At 40.8% G+C, this 23197-nt stretch overlaps 1 protein-coding gene across 11 annotated transcripts in view; it reads left to right on the top strand.

Moving 5' to 3' along the window:
• LOC111838792 (pleckstrin homology-like domain family B member 2) overlaps nt 1-23197 on the top strand; it is a 69461-nt gene that overhangs the window by 22927 nt on the left and 23337 nt on the right. For 4 of the 11 annotated variants that reach the window (XM_072716511.1, XM_072716508.1, XM_072716510.1 and 1 more), the window contains 9 exons: nt 14442-14508; nt 15211-15370; nt 15459-15569; nt 15792-15929; nt 16200-16349; nt 16813-16968; nt 19899-20009; nt 22011-22103; nt 22203-22287. In XM_072716511.1, coding sequence (XP_072572612.1) covers nt 14456-14508; nt 15211-15370; nt 15459-15569; nt 15792-15929; nt 16200-16349; nt 16813-16968; nt 19899-20009; nt 22011-22103; nt 22203-22287 — 1057 coding nt within the window. In that variant the 5' untranslated portion in view covers nt 14442-14455. The remainder of the gene's footprint in view (nt 1-14441; nt 14509-15210; nt 15371-15458; nt 15570-15791; nt 15930-16199; nt 16350-16812; nt 16969-19898; nt 20010-22010; nt 22104-22202; nt 22288-23197) is intronic. The other 7 variants (XM_072716516.1, XM_072716518.1, XM_072716517.1 and 4 more) reach the window with 4 other exon arrangements.

Below are 23197 nucleotides of genomic sequence, written 5' to 3'. Positions count from 1 at the left end.
GTAGCACTTCTCTCATAAATATTAATGAGACATCTCCTACCACCCTGCAAAAAGGAAATTTGCCTCCTGCCCCACCCCCCTGTGCATGAGGTCACCACAGCAAAGTAGAAACGGGGAATCCTCACCTATCGCACTAGTCGCTCCCTGGATGCCGAGGCCGTGATGTAGAGACCTGCACTCCCGCAGGAGTACCGCGGGACCCGCCGCACCAAGTGCGGCGCGGGACAAGATTTGATGGGTCCCAGATAGCAAAATCTTTCTGGCCCGGATGTGGCCCACATCACGCATAATCATCTGGCCCACATACCGCATGGAATGACGGCGATTGAGCGGACTGCTCTCGGTTGCCGCATCAGGTTAACATCTGGGACAGAGCAGGGCCTGATGTTAGCCACGAGTGGCCAGGCTCTGTCTGAGATCTGGCCATATTATGGCCCATTACCAGTTTCTGAACCTCACAGATATTAACCTCGTAAGAGCTACTTTTCAACAGGAACTGTATACACTCCCTGATCAGGCTTCAAATGTGTTTAGAAACAACAAAAGTCCAATGTCTTCAAGGATTTTGAATTTGAGGAAAAAAACAAAAAAAAAACAAAACAACATCCGTGGATGTCTGGTGCTGGGTGGGTACTGTCGTTTTGAGGTGGACACACCCTTTACATTTACAGTACAGCATTTAGCAGACACTTGTATCCAGAATAACTTCCATTTTCAATTTGGGGTTAAGGGTCTTGCAAATGAATCCAGCTCAGTTGGATAAGTGCATGTTTATGGGCCCTTGAGTCATGAAAAATAATGAATGTAGTGAATTACTATGTTTTCAAATTACTTTTTGTAGTTTTGCGAACAACATCATTTATTAAACAAACAAATCTGAATTGGCAGAATGAAAAATTAAAAATGAAAATAAGCTATTATTTAAGAAATATTCCTTGGAACAACAACCTGTGGAAAACTGTGAATTTACAATATTTTCCTTGAAACTTGAAGGAAGAGTCCATAAACGGAAAATGTGCTGGTAATTTTCTGCCAGTACATTTTCCGTTTTTTCGTCTACAGAAACTACAATTGCCGCGCTCTGAGTGCCGGGGGACGAAACCAGACACCCCAAGAAGTAATCAGCCTGGTGCTTGGACGGGATGGCATGTTCTGAAAAGCTCCTCATTCGTGTCCATGTTCATCATTCCATTTAATTAAACTAAAGTAAAACTAAACATATTTGTTTATTTTCCGTTTCTTTTTTATATATACTCAAAAGGGAAGCAAGTGAAACAAATAACAGAGTAGCGGGAAGAAGCGGTAAAAATAAAACTACTTATATGTTTACCTGCGGTATTTTGCGGGCGGGAGCAGGACAAAACTTGAATACTGCGGGTGGGAGCGGGAAAAAATAATATATATTTTTTGCGGGAGCGGGACAGAATCTTGCGGGAGCGGGACTGAAAAATCCGTCCCGCGCAGGTCTCTACCGTGATGAGTAGAGGTATGGTGTTATATTTACTAGTCGGCAAAACGGCGAGATAGACATAAGTCGCTGAAGTGTCTACTTTATAAGTCGGAAAAACAGCGAGTTATATTTACTAGTCGACAAAACGACGAGATAGAAAAAGTTGCCAAAGTGTCGACTTAGGTGTATCTCGTCAATTCTCTAAGTCGTCACTTTTAAACTGGTCCCGCGAGTGTCGACTTAGACCAGTTTTACTGTATATAAAATAATATATTAAATGGAAATCAATCAACAACATATCGGCACATCCGCACGTTAGGATTCGAACCTGAGTTCTGAACGGATTAAGTTCGAGTTCTGAGGTACCACTGTACCAGCATCCCATGTTATGCATATACAATTCTTAAATGACTAATAAGCTAGATTAAGATAAATCTTTTTCATGCCTTCATAGTGTATCGATATAGCGCAGGGAGTTAGTTTTGATAAAGCATTTTTACTCGGTCAAAGGAAATTTTTTTTAGCTAGCTTTGCAATTTTAATGATTCCTTTTCAATATCATCTAGTGTATGTTTAATACTTAGTTTAAAGTTTACCTCTGATCTTTCACCATGATTTACTTTAGCTTTACATGTATTACAAATTGCAAGCTTTGTGTCGTCTTCACTAACAATGAAGAAATTCCATTCTAACTACATGTTAGCATGTGACTGTGAGTGTGCTCATGGCTCAGAGGCTATTGCTTGTGCAACTGTACGTTTTATATGTGGTGCATGTGTAAAACGGACTGGTTTGGTATTGGAAATTCATGAGATTGACCGGCTGGTTTCCGGTCCAGGCCGAGCATGCTGAAAATAGTCCGATTCTGCTTCTTGGCTGCTCAACTGATGCATTCCTACTATTCAGTCTAAATCATTTTTGACATATTGGAACACACACATTTCAGTGTAAGCGACACTGTTGCCAACGGGAGAAAAATTGTGGGGCATTTTAAGCATTCGCCACTTGCGTGTACTACCAGCCTGTTACTAGCCAACGTGCAGTCCCTGGAAAACAAACTAGACAAACTACAAGCCAGGATCACAACATAGCGGGAAATAAGAGAGTGCTGTGCTCTTATTTTCACCAAGACCTGGCTTTCAGACAAAGTTCCAGAATGCGGCGTTCAGCTACAGACTCACTCCATACACCATGCATACTGGACTGCAGCCTCCGGTAAGGCTAATGGGGGAGGTGTGTGTGCAATTATCAACAACTCCTGGTGCGGAGATGTACAGACTGTCTATAAGCACTGTTTGCCAGACGTGGAGCTTTTGTGGCTGAAATGCTGCCCCTACTATCTACCGAAGGAATTCTCAGCTGTGTTTTCGGCCGCTGTTTATATCCCGCTGCGAGCTAACTCCACAGCAGCGCTCGGCAAACTCCACGACGTCATCAGCGCATTAGAGACGACTCATCTAGATGCTGTTTTCATCATTGCTGGCGATTTCAACCAGTGCAACTTATGGACTGTACTTCCCAAATATTACCAACATCTGGACATTCCCACCCATGACAAGAACACCTTGGACCATGTTTACAGCAACATACGCAGCGCATAATACAGGGCTGTACCCCGCCCCCACTTTGGACAGTGTGACCAGATTTCTCTGTTCATGTCCCCGGCAGAGACTGAAACAATCAAACCTTGTCACCAAACTTGTGAACTGATGGACCCCAGAGACTGAGAGCATCCTGCAAGACTGTTTTGCTCAGACAGACTGGGATGTGTTGAAAACTGCAGCCACTATGGAGGACTATTCTGTCAGCACTTGTGTTGACAATATCATGCCCACCACACAAGTCAGGAAGTTCCTCAACCAGAAGCCCTGGGTTAACCGTCAAGTATGACACATGCTGCATACTCGCTCTCTTGCATTTAGATCAGGCAATGAAATGGAGTACAAGGCTGCGAAGTACAGACTAAGGAAAGCCATCACGACAGCCAAGAGGCAGTACAGAGAGAAACTGGATGGCTTCTATTCTTCTGCTGACCCCAAACAGATGTGGCAAGGTCTGCAGCACATCACAGAATACAGGGCCACCACCAACACCATCAACTTTTCAGGCAGCCTGCTGGATGATCTTAACACCTTCTACACTCGCTTTGAGACCCCCAGCCACAGCACAGAAAGGAGGCATGCATACACCCTGCCCTCCCAGACCACCCGACCACCCTCCCCCCTACCAACAGTCTCAACAGACCAGGTACAAAAGGCACTGAGGAAGATCAACCCCCGCAAGGCAGCAGGACCAGACAACATCCCTGGGCAGGCCCTCAAAGCATGTGCTAACGGGCTGGTTGATGTTTTCACCTCAATCTTCTACCTTTCCCTCAGCCAGAGCACTGTTCCCACCTGCTTCAAGACCACAACCATTGTCCCCCTCCCCAAGAAAAGCACAGCCACCTGCATGAACGACTACAGACTAATAGCACTCATTCCAATCATCGCAAAGTGTTTTGAGACAGTGGTGCTGGCACACATCCAGAGCAACATCCCAGACACTCTGGACCCCCTGCAGTATGCCTACCGGCCCAACAGGTCCACATCAGACGCCATTGTTGCTGCCCTCTCCCACCTGGAAAACAAAGACTCCTACATCAGGATGCTCTTTGTTGATTACAGCTCCACCTTCAACGCGGTCATCCCCCACAAACTCATCCACAAACTGATCACACTCAGCCAGCAACCCACTCTCTGTGACTGGCTCCTGGACTTTTTGGCTGACAGACTTCAGTATGTCAGGATCGGCAACAGGACTTCAGCCAGCATTACCACAAACACTGGCATTCCACAGGGTGGTGTTCTCAGCCCCATCCTCTACACTGTGTTCACCCACAACTGTGTCAACTCCCACAAAGACAACATCATCCTGATGTTCGTGGATGACACCGCAGTGATTGGTCGCATCAATGGAGGGGACGAAGCGGCCTACAGGAGAGAGGTGGTTGGTCTGGTGTCATAGTGTGAAGACAACAATCTCACCCTCAACATGGACTAGACAAAGGAGATGATAGTGGACATGAGGAAGAGGAGGAGGTCTCATCAGCCACTGTTTATCCAGGAGCTTGAAGTGGAGAGGGTGAGCAGCTTTAAGTACCTGGGCGTCCACATCAGTGAGTACCTCATCTGGTCACTGAACACCACACGGCTGGTCAAGAAGACTCAACAGTGGCTGTACTTCCTGAAGAGGCTGAGGAAGTTTGGTATGTTAACCAAGATCCTCAGCAACTTCTACAGCTGCATTGTGGAGAGCACTCTGACCAGCTGCATCACCGTGTGGTACGGCAGCACTACAGCTATGGACTGCAAATGCCAGCAGAGTCTGGTGAAGACTGCGGATAAGATCATCAGGACTCCGCTGCCCTCTTTGCAGAGCAGCTGCCACCGCAGAGTCCAGAGGAGAGCTGCCTCCATCCTCAAAGACCCCACACACCCCCAACATGGACGGAGGTACAGAAGTGTGAAATCTAGAACCTCCTGACTTAACAGCTCCTTCTTCCTCACTGCCATCAGACTCTTTAACAGCCAACAGGAGTATGATTAATGGACATCATACTACCATACCTACCTCATACTGTAATTTTTGCACATTACACTTAAAAGTATTTATTTTTCTATTTTTTCTATTATATTGCACCTTGGCATTTTTGTGTGGACAGCAAAGTAAGAATTTCATTGCACAGAGAAATGCACTTTTCTACTGTACATACTGTATAACAATAAACGCATTGAATCTTGAAGTCACACTAAGTACTCCAGGGTTGCCTGATAAATAGCTTTACAGTGCATGTCTGAATATTACTGAAAAGGAGAGTGATTAACCACGTTGAACCATTCAAAACACAAGTTCAGCCATCAGGCAAGATAAAGTCACTTGTTTGCCAGCATTCCTTGTTGATTTATGGGCAAGGAATTTATATACTCTACACAAAGGAGCCAAGAGTTAAAAATACTTATAAGAACATAAGAACATAAGAACTATACAAACGAGAGGAGGCCATTCGGCCCATCGAGCTCGCTTGGGGAGAACTTAACTAATAGCTCAGAGTTGTTAAAATCTTATCTAGCTCTGATTTAAAGGAACCCAAGGATTCAGCTTGCACTACGTTATCAGGAAGACTATTCCATACTCTGACTACACGCTGTGTAAAGAAGTGCTTCCTTAAATCCAGTTTGAAATGTTCTCCCGCTAATTTCCACCTATGGCCACGAGTTCTTATACAGTGGTACCTCAGAACTCGAACTTAATCTGTTCAGAACTCCGGATCGAATCCTAAAAAGTTTGAGTTCTGATCGAATTTTCCCCATAAGAAATAATGGAAGACCAATTAATTGGTTCCCGGCCCCAAAAAAATACGCCTAAATATGCTTTTTTTTTGCATTTAAACACAAAATGAACCAGATAAAACAAGAACAGCATATACTGTACTAAACACATTTAAGCACATTTATCAAAGCAGTAATTTGTCCAATTTATCCAAACAATGTGTAAAGTTAAAAAAAAAAAGTGTTCTGCCCCAATGGTCCACTCCTTCCGTCTGCCACGCCCCCTCATTAACCCCGTGTGGAATCTTCATGTGATCAGCTGTTCCTGGTTGTTGTCAGTCCTCTGTATTTAGTCCGCATTTCAGTTTGTTTCCCCAGTCCAGTTATTGTATTGTCCGTGTGCAGTTTGCCTGCCTTACCTGTAATTAAACCCATTATTCCCTGATACCCTGACGTCTGTGCCTTTGTCTCCGTTCTGTCCCCGCTCGGCACGATAATATCATTATAATTAAATGTATTAATGGTTTATTATTAATATTTAAATAATTAATAAGAAATCTTTATTTTTAAATGTATTTTATTATATAATAATTACTGTTACTGTCTATCATTGTCTAATGTATTTTTTTACTGTCTAAATATATGTATTCAGCTAGTGTAAACATGCAGGATGCGATCACAGCGAATGCAAGGCTGAGACTGAAGCATTACTCTTTGTTTCCGCTGAGAGACGTGCCGCGTGACTCATTTCCCCGCGCGTACAAGTTATCTTAGGTCGGCGTTCACGGTTTGACTCCTGAGAGTTCTAATTTTTTTTCAAACTGGTTGGTTCGACTTTTAAGAAATTCGAGTTCTAATGAGTTCAAGAACTGAGGTACCACTGTATTTGTAAATACTTCTCTTGGTGGTGGTCACCAATTCCATGAATATACTGTAAGCAATGTTCATTGTTTTATTAAATGTGCAAAAGGAACATGATTTTCTGTACTGAAAAATAAAATATGGTGTCCTGTTTTCCACCGATATGGGTTGCAGTTTGTCTCATATTTTCTGATTGTGTGACTGTGAGCTCAGTTTAAAGCAGGAGTATCTAAGTCTACAGGTTGAGTTAAAAAAATAAGAGGAATGTAGAAAGGAGGATTGCATTGGAGGCTAAGGATGACATTAAAAGTTTCTTCCAATATTTTAACTCCAAAAGAGCTCTAAAAGCTGAAATCACTAATCTGCAGGATAGTAAGGGTCTTATAATTGAAAATGAAATTGATATAGTAGATGAGTTTAATGATTATTTTACACGGGTGTTTACAGTAGAGGACATAAGTAACCTGCCACCATTTAGTACAAATACAGCTTCGTCTATGACCAATATATGTATAACTGAGGCTGATGTGGTACTAAGCCTAGCTAAGCTCAAAATAAATAAATTGCAGGGCCCTGATGGCATCTTACCTATAGTTTTAAAAGAGATGAAGGATATTATTAGCCAACCTTTAACATTACTATTTCAGAAATCCTTATCTACTGGTGTGGTACCTTCTGATTGGAAGCATGCTAATATAACACCCGTATTCAAAAAAGGGGATAGAAGTAATCCAGCAAACTATAGGCCAATCAGTTTAACTTGCATAACTGGAAAGGTAATGGAAGCTATAATCCAAGTGAAAATGGTAGATTACCTGGATTCAAATAACATTCTGAGGGATAGCAAACATGGATTTAGGAGAGGTAGGTCCTGTTTAACTAATCTACTTGAGTTCTTTGAGGAAGCTCCTAGAGAAATTGATCACAAAAAGGCCTACGACATGATCTACTTAGATTTCCAGAAGGCCTTTGATGTTGTCCCCCACAAATGGCTCTTGCTTAAGCTCAAAGCTACAGGGATTTTAGGAACTGTAACCAAAAACTGGTTAATAGACAGGAAGCAGCGAGTAGTTATTAGAAGCACAATGTCGCAGTTGGCTTGCGTTCATAGTGGGGTACTGCAGGGTTCAATTTTAGGACCATTATTGTTCCTAATTTACATTAATGATATTGACACCAATACATACAGTAAACTGGTTAAATTTGCAGACAACACCAAGGTGGGTGGTGTAGCAGATACTAAACTAGCAGCACTGAGGCTACAACGGGATCTTGATTTAATTTGCGACTGGCAGATGAAATTTAACGTAGATAAATGTAAGGTAATCCATGCAGGGAGCAGAAATATAAAGTACAGATATTTTATGGGTTCCACTGAAATAAAGGTAGCTGATTATGAGAAAGACCTCGGTGTGTATGTTGATACTTCCATGTCCCACTCTCGCCAGTGTGGGGAAGCAATTAAAAAGGCCAATAGGATGTTGGGTTACATCTCTAGGTGTGTGGAGTTTAAATCAATGGAGGTGATGCTACGATTATACAATTCCTTGGTAAGACCCCACTTAGAATATTGTGTGCAGGTTTGGTCACCATACCTTAAGAAGGACATTGCTGCCTTGGAAAGGGTGCAAGCTCTTTCGTAGGGCGACGAGAATGATTCCTGGTCTTAGAGGAATGTCTTATGAGGAGAGGTTAGTTAAGCTGAATCTGTTCAGCCTCGCGCAAAGGAGATTACGGGGGGGGGACATGATCCAGGTATATAAGATTCTAACAGGTCTCAATGCTGTTCAGCCAAATGGCTACTTCAGTATTAGTTTAAATACTAGAACTCGTAGCGATAGGTGCAAATTAGCGGGAGAACATTTTAAACTGAATTTGAGAAAACACTTCTTTACACAGTGTGTAGCTAGAGTATGGAATAGTCTTCCTGCTAGTGTAGTGCAAGCTAAAATCCTGGGTTCCTTTAAATCAGAGCTAGATAAGATTTTAACAACTCTGAGCTATTAGTTAAGCTCTCCCCAAACGAACTTAATGGGCCGAATGGCCTCCTTTCGTTTGTAAATTTCTTATGGTTTTCAAGTAACCCTTTTTTATATTTGTTTTTTATTATTAGCATTTGTTGTTTATGTCTTATTCTGTATAAGATGAAAATTAAATCATATTGGAATGTATGTATGTATGTATGTATGGAAGGTATGCAGATATGAAAAACAAGTTATATGTGGCATTTGCTGCTATTCACGGTGCTATCCACTGTAGGTAATGGGGCAGTACTGTACTTGTTGTACTCACTCCACTACTCAAGTTGGTTTTGCATTGAGGACAGCAAAATGGCAAACAGAAAAAAAGTTTTACTAAACTTTTATTATTTATTAGGTTTCCTGTTTTACGGTTATTCTGGTGTATTGTACATTGTACAGTTTCACTCTGCTTTGTCATATGCAGAAACTATTTCAACGAGTGGCACAGTCAACAATAGCGCTAAACAATGGATAAAGCCCAAAGAGATATAAATATTTGTAAATAGTTTGAAAGAGTGTTAGACATCTGAGTTGCCTTTTTATTAGTTTCTCCTTGTTTTTTGTGTTTTGGTGCATTAGCCAGTTTTGGCAGAAATCTGCCCTTGTGTGCAAATTTTTCTGTCTGTCCTAGCTGTTAAGCGATACATACCTGTAGTGTCAAGAGCATTCCTGTAGCCAACAGATTGCACTAACAGTGCTGTGCTCATGCAATCCTAGGGATGACATGCAGATTTTAGCTCCTCCCTGTACTGTAAGTGTATATGGATAAAAGTGTCTGTTAATTGTAAATGAGTTGCCATGCACAGGAAAAACAAAAACTGTCTGTGGCCCCTTCAGGGCTTTGTATTTACTATTGGTGTATTTCTTACAGTTCTTACTGACATGTCACCAGAATGCAAAAGTAGTGCAAAATTTAATATTTACATTTTATTTACTTAGTTTACCTCCATTAAACTAAACTACATGTCACCTGCTGCCCGAGTAGAGGATAACAAAGGAGTGAAAAGAGCAGGGTCCTAGGAGTAATTTGATGAGAATCTATCTTAAAGTAGACACTGGTAGGACATTATATGTTGGTCATTCCATTTTAATTAAACAAATCACTCTGAATTATCATTTTTGGATGCCCACTGCGTAAAAAAAGCTGTATATCTCAAAGAGAATAAACAAAAATATTTTTTAGCTGTGGAAGTTATGTGTAATTCACATGCCAAATTTAATGAAAATCAAAAATGGTAATTTCTCAAATTAAATTAGAAATGGCCCATACTGGAGAATGTGAACGGAAGTGGGTCTTAACCTTGTGTACCAAATATGGAAAGGATTCCCAGAATTAACTGAGTTCAAGAGAATGACCTGGGATGAGTTTCAAAAAGGAACATTACGGCAAGCATTATGCCTAATTACTATTGATTTCAGGTATGTGTCAGGGGTTGTTCATTATTGTAGTATTTAGAGAAGTAATTAACAGAGGAGTGTGAAGGATCATATCAGCCAGCAATATGATCAGATTTTCTGTCATTGGCTCAGCCCTTACCATAATGTCTAGCTTTTTCTTTCACTGCCAGGGTTTGGCTTAAATCCCCTCCTACCAGATTCGTTTTTGTTCTCGGGTCGTGCCACTCCTCTGTGTTTTAATGGGTACTTTATGTTTGCTTAAACCCTTACGGTTTTCTGTTGTCTGACTTGACAGGAATTTACATTTACATATACATTTTTTACATTTATGAAAATTTGGCAAATCCCCTTAGCCAGAGCGACTTACAAAGGTGCTTAGCAGTCTCATCAATGAATACATTCTGAGACTGGTTCAATAGAACCTGGCTAAGAATACTTGGACTTTAGTCCTGAGCACCTCCTTTTCATCTCGATGGTGCCTGAAAGCAGTTCAAAGTGACCTGTGAAGTTTGAGGTTTCTGCTCATATGTAATACAATTCTGTGTAATATAGCTTATTTTTTCTTCTTTCTTGTTTTAAGGGAGCACTGTAAAATTGTGCTGCCTCACATTACGACATACAGTCATGATTTCTATACTTAGATGTACTGAGGCTAGGTAAAACAGGTATATTTATACAGCACATTTTCCAACACAGAGGTCATTCAAAGTGCTTTACATAAAATTAAATAAAGCAAGTATTAGGAATTATTAAATAGGAAATTGAAAAAACTGCATGTAAAAGACAACAAAAATTATCAGAGGTGTAGATAGTTATGTGTTCACCCGTGATAGAGGGTCCCGTACGGTGTCTTGTCTGCCTGGTGCCCAGGTAGGGGACCTTCCGAGTCGAGTGGACAGGCTTTTGGCCCCAGCCGGGGTGGATCCAGTGGTCGTGGTGCATGTTGGCACCAACGACATAGGAAAGGGCAGAAGGGCTGTTCTGCACGGGTGCACACATAACTATCTACACCTCTTATAATTGAATCCCCTACTACCACAACCTCCCTCCTACTGGGGTTAGGCGGCTCCTTGGTGCCCAAGGGCCCACCTGCCTCCCCAGTCTCTTCCGGCTCTAGAGCTGGAAGCACCCGAAAGCGGTTAGACACCGTTACTTCAGGTGATGCCGCCTCTGTGAATTGTGTACACCCTTTTCTACATCTACGTTCACCCAGCTCTCTCGACTTACCTGTTCATCATTCTCCCCCCTCCCCACTTGTGACGTACACACAGTCTCCCTAGAAGGTGTATTAACTCTCTCCTTTAACTCATTGTTATGTTGGATGAGAGCCAGTCGCTCCTCTAGGTCACGAACCTGGACCATGAGTGAGTCAACTAACCTACATCGCTCGCAGACGAAGTTCGACTGGACGCAAGCATCCAGAAGGGCAAACATCTTGCAAACACAACACTGAGCTGGCCCCATAATTACCTAACTCACTATGTCCCCGTCCTTTACTCCCAGCCCAGTATATTAATATAGAGTATTTAAACTTTTAGTTGATCTAATTAACGTATAGTTAAAACAAATTACCGGGTACGCTAAAACACTAAATTAACACTTGCGTTAAATCGGTACTTTATTATAAATTATCCGGCAGCGTCAGCGATAACAACCTTTAAATTAAACTTTTAAAATAACCAAATTAACAATTACTTACCCGAGACTAACTTCCTGCTGAACCACGTTTAGCTAAACTAAAGCGAAGTTGCTCTAGGGAGGCCAAAAAAACCACAAAAAAAAAAAAACCTCTCAAAGCAGGCTACTGCCGGAGCGGAAAAAAAAGTGGAAAATGTCCTCCCGGCCCCGACCGGCGACCGAGCAAAGCTCAGGGGCAACTGTCCTTTTAGAGTTAATGTTACCGATGTTCGATAATATTACCCGCGGGTGTTTGATGCGAAGGACGCATACAGAAACGCCGCTCGCGCCCGCAGCTGTCGGTAACACTCACGCTGTCAATTAACAAGGACAGACAAGTACACACGTAAAAATAAAAGTTAAAAATAAAACAACAACCACCCAAGTAACCGTGCTGGCACACAAACACTCAAATATACTTTACAGATAATTCTAATCAAATCAACCGGCGCACAACACAACCAAGTGCACACAGCAACTACACCACTCCCGCACAGTACAGCAATCCCAGCAGCCTCTACAGATAAGATTTTAACAACTCTGAGCTATTAGTTAAGTTCTCCCCAAACAAGCTTAATGGGCCGAATGGCCCCTTCTTGTTTGTAAATTTCTTATGTTCTTATGTCCTTAAAAATATTAAAAGAAAAAGCATCAGCATTGATTACAGTACTTATCAAAGGCACAGTGGAATAAAATTTTTAAGCCTGATTTTACAGGTATATTTGGTCTAATCTCTTCCGTGAGTCTGTTCCAGTTGAATGCCATTTGGCCTTGCTTACTTTTCATTCTTGGCACTATTAGCTGACCAGCTCCAAATGATCTGGCACTTTAGGTTCGTACTCAGTCAGAAGGTCTATGATGTAAACTGGGCCAAGACTACTGAGTGACATGTAAACAAGCAGCAGCACCTTGTAGTGGATTCTAAAGACAACTGGAAGCAAGTGTAAGGAGTGAAAGTCTTGAGTAATGTATTCACTCTTCTTTGTCCTAGTGGCAGCATTTTAGATGAGTTGTTGCTCCCTTATGCATTTTCTGGGAAGGCCATACTGTATATGTACAAGACGGCATTGCAATAATCCAACTGATTGGAGATGAAGGCATAAATAAATTTTTCAAGGTCATGCTTGAAGATTAGGCCTTTGGGTATACAGTTGTTCCTAAGCTGATAAAAGGAAGACTTAGTTATAGGCTTAACATGGTTATTGAAACTGAGATATTCAATTTCTATATTTTTAGTCTTTGTGGCCTTTGTGACTCAAGGTAGGCACTAACTGGTAGTTGCTCTGCTGTCTTCCCAAATAAATAAATAAATAAATACAAATTAATTGGGTGGCAAAACCAGGGAGATCTGTGTGTCATCCATGTAACTATAACCCACATTAAAATAATCTGACCTGAAGGAAGCATATAGTAGTTGAATAAGAGGGGCTTTAGGAAATATCCTTGTGGGACCCTGCAGTTCAATACCTTGATTTATAACTGCAAATTTCAACATAACTACTTCTGCCCTCTAGGTATGTCCTGAACTAGTTCAAAACAGTTCCAGTGAGGCTAAGTCTTCAGCCTTTCCATGAGTATTTTGTGATCAATTGTGTTAAATGCTGCATTTAGATGTAGTAAAACCAGTGGCCTGTACTACGAAGGGCATTTAACCAAATCAGACTTAACCCGGAGGTAATTTGCGAACGCAAGGTTGACAAAATCAGGTTGACTCAATCGGGGCTAAACAGTACTACTAATATATATATATATATATTACTAAAAATGCGATAAAACTAACCTTGTTTCTTCTTCGAAAAGCAGAGACTCGAAAGCAGCAGATATTTATGGGCGTGTGTTAACTGCGCAAGCTCGTTCGCTACTTAACTCGGGTAGGACATTTTCATGGGTAGGAAATAATTTCAGAACACCTGCATTGTCTTCGGAGAAATTGTAGTTGGAGGGGCGGTGCTCATATAGGGCTGGCTTACGCAGAAACCTCAACTTAACCAAGAACAAAAACTGCTCGGAGCAGTTTTGAGACTTAGTGTAAATTGCCATGGCAGCATGCCTCGACTAAAACCTACCCACCTTTCGTAGTACAGGTTAATCGCGAAGTTACACCTCACGTCATCAAGTTACTCGCAAAGTTACCCCGATAAGCCAGTAAACCTGTTTCGTAGTACAGGCCACGGGACTTTGCCTGAATCACTGTTTTGCTGGATAGCAATCTCGGTGCTGTGGTAAGGGTGGAAACCTGACTAAAGTCTGTCAAAACAACCACTTGTGTTTAAGAGCAGGATTAGTTTATTGAAAACAGCATACTCAATTATCTTTCCAAAGAAGGGAAGATTTGAAATTGGCCTATAATTTTTTAGTATGGAAGCATCAAGACTTTTTTTTTTTTATGGAGGGACTTAATGCTTGCAGTTACTACTACTAACACAAGGCCTTTTTTGTGAAAATGTTCACTAGGGCACCTTTCTTTGGAACCAAATGAAGGATTTTGATCTTTCTTATTGTATGACATGGCGAATGACCCTGTTCCGTGTTGGTGTTATTGTTCCAGACTTTGTTACAGGGAGACGTTACAACAGATGTCTGCATGCCATAACTCATTTATTATTCCTTTCCTGTCTCTCCTTCTGCTTCTTTAGTCCCCCATCCACCTTAGCTTATCTTTGTGCATGTCAGTGTATTAGCCAGATTTTGAAACTTTTCATTCAAATATATTTATCCCTACAGCTGAATAGCCCTGAATGCACAACCAATTAAGGCAAGAACTCATGGGGACAGAACAAGGCTGGGAAAGGTATAGATCTTTGAAGTCATGGCTCTGCTCCCATGCTTGTTCACAAATGATGTAAAATTAAATTTGCTTTCCATTTATGTTGATAACAAATAGCAGTTGCATCCAGTGTGGGTTTGTTTTCATGCCAGTTGTTGTTTGAGGTGTGCTGCACATTCAACAGTCTTTTTTTGGTGTAAGAACATAAGAACATAAGAACTATACAAACAAGAGGAGGCCATTCGGCCCATAGAGCTCGCTCGGGGAGAACTTAACTAATAGCTCAGAGTTGTTAAAATCTTATCTAGCTCTGATTTAAAGGAACCCAAGGATTCAGCTTGCACTATGTTATCAGGAAGACTATTCCATACTCTGACTACACGCTGTGTAAAGAAGTGCTTCCTTAAATCCAGTTTGAAATGTTCTCCCGCTAATTTCCACCTATGGCCACGAGTTCTTGTATTTGTCTTGTATTTGAACTAATGCTGAAGTGTGTTGATCCAAAGAAATGCATTAGTGTAATTTGTTTGCTTCTATGTTCTATTCCAAGCAGTTTTGGTAGTAGTTTTACTCCCACTTCCCGTGCTCTGTAATATTTCTCTATGTCATGTACAACTCCTTTTTACTCTGCTATTGCTTGTCATGCCAACTCCGTAGTATAGAAGTATGAGTTATTGGAACTTTTATGAGTCTGGGAGGTTTAACTTTCATTTTTGCTTTCAATAGCCTTCAATTAGAAATGATTCAGCACAACACAGGCATGCAGAGGAGTCAGTGGCAGAAAGGCAGACAACTTCCAGCCAGCACCAGAGTGATTTATGGACATAGCCCTGTGTCATCGGGGGCGGAGTCAGATGTAGAGAGCAGCAGCACTGAGAGTGAGAACGTAAGGGAGAATATGGCTGCATTATCATCATATACAACTTATCATGCAAAAACAGCCATATTGTTTTTTAACTTGTCTTGCTCCTTAGTCCCATTCCCAACATGCAGAGGTGGAGCCCAGAAGAGGCCTGGCCTCTCCCTCCATTCTGAGGCAGCGAATCGCAGAGCTTGATCAGCAGAGGGAGGAGCTGAAGATAGAAGTATGGAAATAAGCTTATAACCTAAATCTTGCCTAAAATTCAGGGGGAAATATACATTTATGCATTTGTTTGGCACTTGAGTCACTGGAGCAAAAGAAATGGAAAAAGTCATTTTGTGTTTAAGCAAAATATGTTTTTTAATCTAAAAATGCTATATTATTGTAAATGTATCGTTTATGTTCTTTCAATGTTTCTAAAGTGTCTGCATATCCTTCTTTACAGATGCAGCTCGAGGTGGCCTTATTGTGCGGGGAGCTACAGACTGAGAGGGAGCGACTTTGCAGACACATGCAGCAAATGCAGAAGCTGCAGGAGGAAGGAAAGCTGAGGGCTTCACAACGGCAGCTCAAGAGGCAGCAGGTGCATCTTCTGCAGAAAGCAGATTGCATCCAGATATGCATCTAGATTTGCATGTCACAATGAACAAATGTAGAGGAATTCAACAATCAACTTAAAATAATTATATTTTATGTATGTGACAGATGGTTTATCCAAAGTAACATATATTGTTTGAGAAACAGGATCAGACAGTCCCTGGATTAAGTCCTAGCAAAGGAATCGAACTTGGGTCTCAGTGGTGTGAGCACTGAATTTTAATCAATAGACCACCATATGGCTATTCTGTTTTAGGAGCGAGCTGCCCTGGAGCAGGAGCGGGAACGAGTGGGAGAGCTGAAGAGGCACTGTGAGAAGAAGGAGACGCACATTTTATCCCAGCCGGAGAGCCAGAGAGAGCAGCTACTATTCCAGCTGCAGCAAGTAACTCCTGATCTTTCGACTGTGTGTCACATCTGCTTTTTTCTCCTTTTGCTAACAATTTATTTGTCAGTTATCTGTTTCTCTGCCTTGCACCCCTACCTCTCACACAAAAAATGAACACAACAAGTTGTATAAGTTTAGTAATAATTATGTGTCTGGCACTAGATGTTCATTCATTTAATATGACACCCAGACTGCATAAGATACTTAAGGGCTTCAATGTTGCTATTTCATTACAGTGATTACACAAAACAGATTGGACAATATTGTGTTGGACAGTATTGTATCAAAGAAATTGTGGCAATTGGATGGCTTGGTGGCCTTTCCAGAGACATTTGAAGATGACTTGCCTAAGCACATTACAATTAAGAATGTTATTTATGTAACTGAATTTTATTAATTATTTCTTTCTTTCATGTTTGTATTCATGCCTCCATATGTTCTCCTTCAATTAGCATTTGCTCCTTCTCATTGTTCCTTTTAGGAGAAAGAAGCCATAGAGATAGCAGTGAGGAGCTTTGAGGACATGGAGTTCCAATTTCTGGAGCGAGAAAGTGGGGTTGTGGAGGAGGAGGAAGAGAGTGATAGTGAGAGGGAGAGAGAGATGTCTCGCCACCAGCATGCTGTCAACACTGCTCAGGTAACTGAGATAGGGACCATTCACATGAGGGAAGAGTCAAGTATGCCAAGCGTTTTGTTGGAGGAATACAATTTGATGGTCATGTGAGTCGAATATATTTTCTGTACTCACTACAGCACACTTTACTTTCTGTATGATGCATTTTTGTATTAAATCTAAACCGTTCTTCTAAACACGTGTCACAGCTTTCCTTATCTATATCTCATTGAGAGGAAAGCTACAGTCAATGGTCGTATCCTGGCAACAATAATTCAGAACTTTGTCAGTCTGATGATGGAGAAAATACAGTGGTACCTCGACCCACGGACAGTCCTTTTCGCGAACAAATCGGGTTATGGACCAGATGTTCAAAAAAATTTTGTACCGGTTTGCGAACCGTGTTTCAGGCTGTGAACACACAAACATCGGCCAAAAGTGCCCCAAAGAACCACCCAAAACACAAAGAAGTGTACATTATGCCCAGGAACGGTTGTGGAATGTATAAAAAACTTGTTGTAGATGTATATCTTTACTATATCTCTTCAGAGGTGAAACAAGAAAAAATAGAGAGAGAGAACGTTCTGTTATAGTGGTACCTTTCAGTGATTGATAAACATGTTTGTGATGGTTTTTAACAGTCACATAGCTATACATAAAATTACAATACTATATTAATAACATAAATTATTAAATAACTCCTATTGAAGTGTTATAATCTCCATTCACACATGGTGGCAACTGCATATTGTTTGTTTGCAGTACAAACAAAATTCATCGCCATACAATGTGTCGCATCACGAAATGTACATAAAAATTTTAGGCATATGAAAATAATGTACAGTATAATAAAAAAAAATCACATTTTTGAAATTACTGTATTGTTTTTGGCTGTTACTCAGTCTTTTAATGTTAATTGTTCAGTTTTTTTTGTGGTTCTTTTCCATGTTTTGGCGTGTTTATAGCAACCAGCCCGCCAACAAGTGTATGCTCAGTGGTACTGTTTTATTCAATTTAGCATTATTTGTTTATAATTAAGGTTATTTTAATTTAAGTATATATTCTTGGTCACAGAAAAACATAAAAAATTGAAAAATTCAGTGTTTCTGAGGTTTGAACAAATTATTTGTTTGAAGGTTTGAACATTATTTTAAATGGGAAAAATTGATTCAGGTGGCAAACTTTTCAGGTCACAAACTGTGTCCTTGAACGAATTAAATCCGTGAGCCAAGGTACCACTGTATTTAGGAATTTCTGTGGTAAGGCTGACCAGGGAATGGAGGAGGTGGGCGAGTGGAAGTCTAAGTAGCTTTACTGGCCTTGTTTTAAGGAACAATCTATTTCAGGCTATAACTATCACATTTTCAATTATTCTATAGAATATTCAGTAACATTTTACTTAAGAGGGTACAAAAATGTTATTATGCAATTGCTTATGTATTAACCACATGCTACGTCTTTGTTACATTCTGATCTCATGTTTTTTCATCATTAATAATTCGTAACATCTTTTATGAAGTAATTACTATATTTGTTACTATATCTCTTAATTCTGTGAATCTTTGTGAACTATTGAATGTACTACTGAAGTAGCAAATAATGAATAACACATGTGAAATACTAATCTCATGTTAGTTCATCATTAATGAATCATAACATACCTTTTATCTCAAGTAGTGACTATATTTGTTCATGATTTGTTCTTCAGTAGTAACTCTGTTAATACTAGCAGTGAGTGGACCATGAGGGTAGACCTGGGGAGGCAGCTCCAATTCCCCAGGGAGATTGTAGAGACGTCGCTCCGGCCAGACCTAGTCATGTGGTCAGAACCACGTAAGACCATTCTGTTAGTGGAGCTTACAGTCCCATGGGAGGAGGGTATGGAGGCTGCTAATGAACGGAAGCATTCCAAGTATATGGACCTGGTGGAGAGTTGTAAGGAGGCTGGCTGGAAAGCTATCTTGTGCCCCGTCGAAGTGGGATGTAGGGGCTTCGTTGGATCCTCAACAATGCGCCTCCTCAGAGACATTGGATGCACAGGAGTGGGGTGTCGGAGAGCCATCAAAGAGTTGGCAGAAGAAGCAGAGAAGGGCAGTTTTTGGCTGTGGTTGAGGAGAAAGGATAGGGATTGGGGGTCAAATAATACCTAGGGCATCTGCAGGGGGTGACTGGGGAAATCCCAGTCATCGCTCCGCCACCATGAGATGTACTGGGGTTAAAGGAGCGAAACATCAATGACTGGTGGTCCCCAGCTGATGACCCATCTATGCCCAGAGAGGTGGATAGAGGAGGACATATGAAAAGGCACTGGTGGAGGTGCGACAAGCAGCAATGCTCTGCAGGTAAACCACCAACCTGTAACTGCATTATGTATTTTTGCCCCCCAAGTAAAGTGCTACCGAATATTCTGATGCTAGCTTATAATGAAAATGACTCAAGTATATACTTCATTGTTACCGGAAAAAACAATACTATTAGAGTTACTGCCATGTAAAACATTTTGACTGCATTCACATTCAAATGTCATCTGCTTTCATCATTCCGTTTGCTGCCACTAAGCGGTGTTGCTTCAGTGTTGAGATGATCTGTCTATATAATCATTTCCAGGTCATCAACCATAAAAAGCCTCTTCAAAGTTTGAAAATGATCCATCAAAAACTTTGTGTTATCTTTTTAACGGTGTCAAAATTTCCCTTTTTAGCTATAGCAAAGCATCTCTGGCGGACTGGTGTTAAAACAATATGTATTCCCTGAAGTCTGTGTATTTACATGTATAAAAGATATTTCGCATTACAAAAATTGTTGATGGTAATGATGAAGTTGTTTCCAAGGTGAAGTAAGTAGAGTATTTTTTGACCAACTGCCTTTTTGAAGATTCTAAAAGGGAAAATTAACTAGTATCTTCAGTGCCTTCAGCGATACCATAGTAGTGATCCACACTCTCTGTTTTGCAGGAGCATGTCCTCCAGCTTGAAAAACAAGTGAAGGAGATAGAAAGGGAAAAGGACAGAGAGCTGAACACACTGAGACAGGAGCGAAGAGAGCTGCATCACAACTCTCAAAGGGTAAAGCACTTGCCAGCAGTCTGCCCCTATCGTTAGGGCACAACTAATGTAACTTACTGTAATAATTTGCTGACTCTCCCTTCAGTTGTTTGTACTCGGTGAACAGCATCCATTCAGCATAACATCAAATTCTCTGATAGTTTTTGAAAGATGGATGCGACTACAGTGCTAAACATTGAGATATCATACTGCTTCGTAGTTTTTACTTGGGCTGCCACTAACGACTATTTTTCTATAGATTAATCTATTGTCTCTTTTATTGACTGGTTGATGAATCATTTAGATTAATTTTCCTCCAGAAAATCAATTTGAGCATTTTATTAAACAAATTCAGCAAACTGTATGCCATTACAGGGCTTTAGATAATGTACACTCGAAATATATATGAATATTTTCACCCACAATTCGATAAACAGATTATCTAAAAATATTAATGAGATGTGTATTGTGATGCCCAAAAGTTAGTAATCTGTATAAATTTGGCATATCCTCATGCTTAATTTGGTTGGCATACCATACCACATTTGACACAAGCGATAAACACTGAAGTCACAACGAAGGAAGGGACAGCTTTTTGAAGATGAGATACTGTGGTTAAACAAGGTAAATGATGTTGATGGTGTGGCGGTACTTTTGAAGATTAACGTCCAACGCGTTTTTTTTTTTTTTGGTAAATATGGTTTTCATTTTTATCTCAGTTCACAAGTATTATTTTGTTTATTTAAGGGGATGTTGCCTATTCTAGAGGTCTAGAATAGTGACTGTGTGTTTTTCTCTTCCGGGGCTTACAGTATGCATAGCGCTAGCACCGCCGTGGTATGCCATAGCACTTTGCACAGTGTAAAACCACCTTTTGGAACTACTCAGAATAATCACGTACTGATATTAAAGGAAAACACTTGTTATAATGAATTAAAGCATTTTTAAAAATCATAAAGGTAAGTTTATTAAAAAAAATTTAATGATGCGTCGATTTAAAATATTGATATCGACGGATTTTCAGCGTCGACGTCATCTACTACATCAACTAATCACGGCAGCCCCAGTTGTTACTTTGTCTTTAAAAATGTTCATTCAAAATAACTAAAATAATACTGGTTTTCTATAATGGTTAATAATTAAAGAATGATTTAAATGTGAAAATAGAATTCTGAAAAAGCATGTAAAAGAACTACATTAAAATGGGAAGATCTATAACCCTGACAGCTGGATTTACCCATTAAGATTAATGAAAAGTCTATTAACTCTGTCCTTCCACATAGCTATTGTACTGTAAAGTTGTCTGAATATGTGAGCTCCCTCTAGTGGTTATCTTTAGGTAGGGCATGGCAGTCGTGGCTGTATTATTGTTGCCGTCACCTTATTGTAAATATCTAACCCTTTTTACAAAAACATGTGATAATGAGCCCACCCAGATTTAATTCAGGCCCACCCATCAGCCACTTAGTAAATCCACCACTGCATTAAAAATGCACATGAAAGTCTGAAGTACAGTGCCTTTGCTTTGGTCATGCTGTTATTGTGAATAAATAAACCAAGACATGCAGAATTTGACAGGGAAAACAAGATGAAAAGAGTGTGAGCTAATAGAGTAAGTAAGAAGAAGGCTTAAAAGACACAAGGATGAACTGGAGGAGGGGAGAGGGAGAGCTAGTGAAGGGAGCTACTGAGAGGGAAGAGAGGGAGCCAGTGAGGTGAGACCAGTGAGGGAAGCTACTGGGAGGGGAGAGGGAGAGCCAGTGAAAGCTACTGGGAGGGGACGGGGAGAGCCAGTGAGGGGAACTACTGCAAGGGAAGAGGGAGAGCCAGTGAGGGGAGCAATTGGGAGGGTAGAGGGATAGCCAGTGAGGGGAACTGCTGGGAGGGGAGAGGGAGAGATAGTGAGGGGTTGTAATGACCTTTATCATTGTGTTAGGTAGCCCAAGCTTTATTCTCTGCCATTATCATTTGCTCCTGTTCTCCAAATTTGCTTGATGTTTGTACTGTGATCATCCTTAATAGATTCCGAAGGAGAAGAAATCAAGTTGTGACTGGCTCAGCATCTCAGCATCTACCCCTTGTATGATCTCACTGAGCCCACTTAGCATTCACAGGGTATGAAGGGAAGTAATGGGCAGAAACATTACAATGTATTTTTTTTATATTTCATGTTATATTAGAGATCCTGAACTCACTTTAAAATTACTTTGACAGGACTCACCAAAGGAAATGTCTAGTATTCCCAAACACAAGAATTCTCACCGAAACAAGTTTACTCATAGACCTTTGTCTGGTCAAGGTAAGCCATAGCTGTTAAAATCAGAGTCACAACAAATATTAGTTTTGGCCAAGGCTACATCCACACTGCTATGTTTTCTTAATGGAACTTTCAAATGAAAACTATCTCAATCCACACAGGTGTTTTCATATCGTTTACAAGAGTATTTCCATCCACACTGAAATGAGTAAAAATTTATATGACATAGCATATACACTCACCTAAAGGATTATTAGGAACACCATACTAATACGGTGTTTGACCCCTTTCGCCTTCAGAACTGCCTTAATTCTACGTGGCATTGATTCAACTAGGTGCTGAAAGCATTCTTTAGAAATGTTGGCCCATATTGATAGTATAGCATCTTGCAGTTGATGGAGATTTGTGGGATGCACATCCAGGGCACGAAGCTCCCGTTCCACCACATCCCAAAGATGCTCTATTGGGTTGAGATCTGGTGACTGTGGGGGCCATTTTAGTACAGTGAACTCATTGTCATGTACAAGAAACCAATTTGAAATGATTTGAGCTTTGTGACATGGTGCATTATCCTGCTGGAAGTAGCCATCAGAGGATGGGTACATGGTGGTCATAAAGGGATGGACATGGTCAGAAACAATGCTCAGGTAGGCCGTGGCATTTAAACGATGCCCAATTGGCACTAAGGGGCCTAAAGTGTGCCAAGAAAACATCCCCCACACCATTACACCACCACCACCAGCCTGCACAGTGGTAACAAGGCATGATGGATCCATGTTCTCATTCTGTTTACGCCAAATTCTGACTCTACCATTTGAATGTCTCAACAGAAATTGAGACTCATCAGACCAGGCAACATTTTTCCAGTCTTCAACTGTCCAATTTTGTTGAGCTTGTGCAAATTGTAGCCTCTTTTTCCTATTTGTAGTGGAGATGAGTGGTACCTGGTGGG

The sequence above is a fragment of the Paramormyrops kingsleyae genome, chromosome 9 (assembly GCF_048594095.1).
Source record: "Paramormyrops kingsleyae isolate MSU_618 chromosome 9, PKINGS_0.4, whole genome shotgun sequence".
NCBI classification, from domain to species: Eukaryota; Metazoa; Chordata; class Actinopteri; order Osteoglossiformes; family Mormyridae; genus Paramormyrops; species Paramormyrops kingsleyae.
The sequence above is the reverse complement of the archived record's forward strand: the minus strand, read 5'-3'. Positions and strand labels throughout refer to the sequence as shown.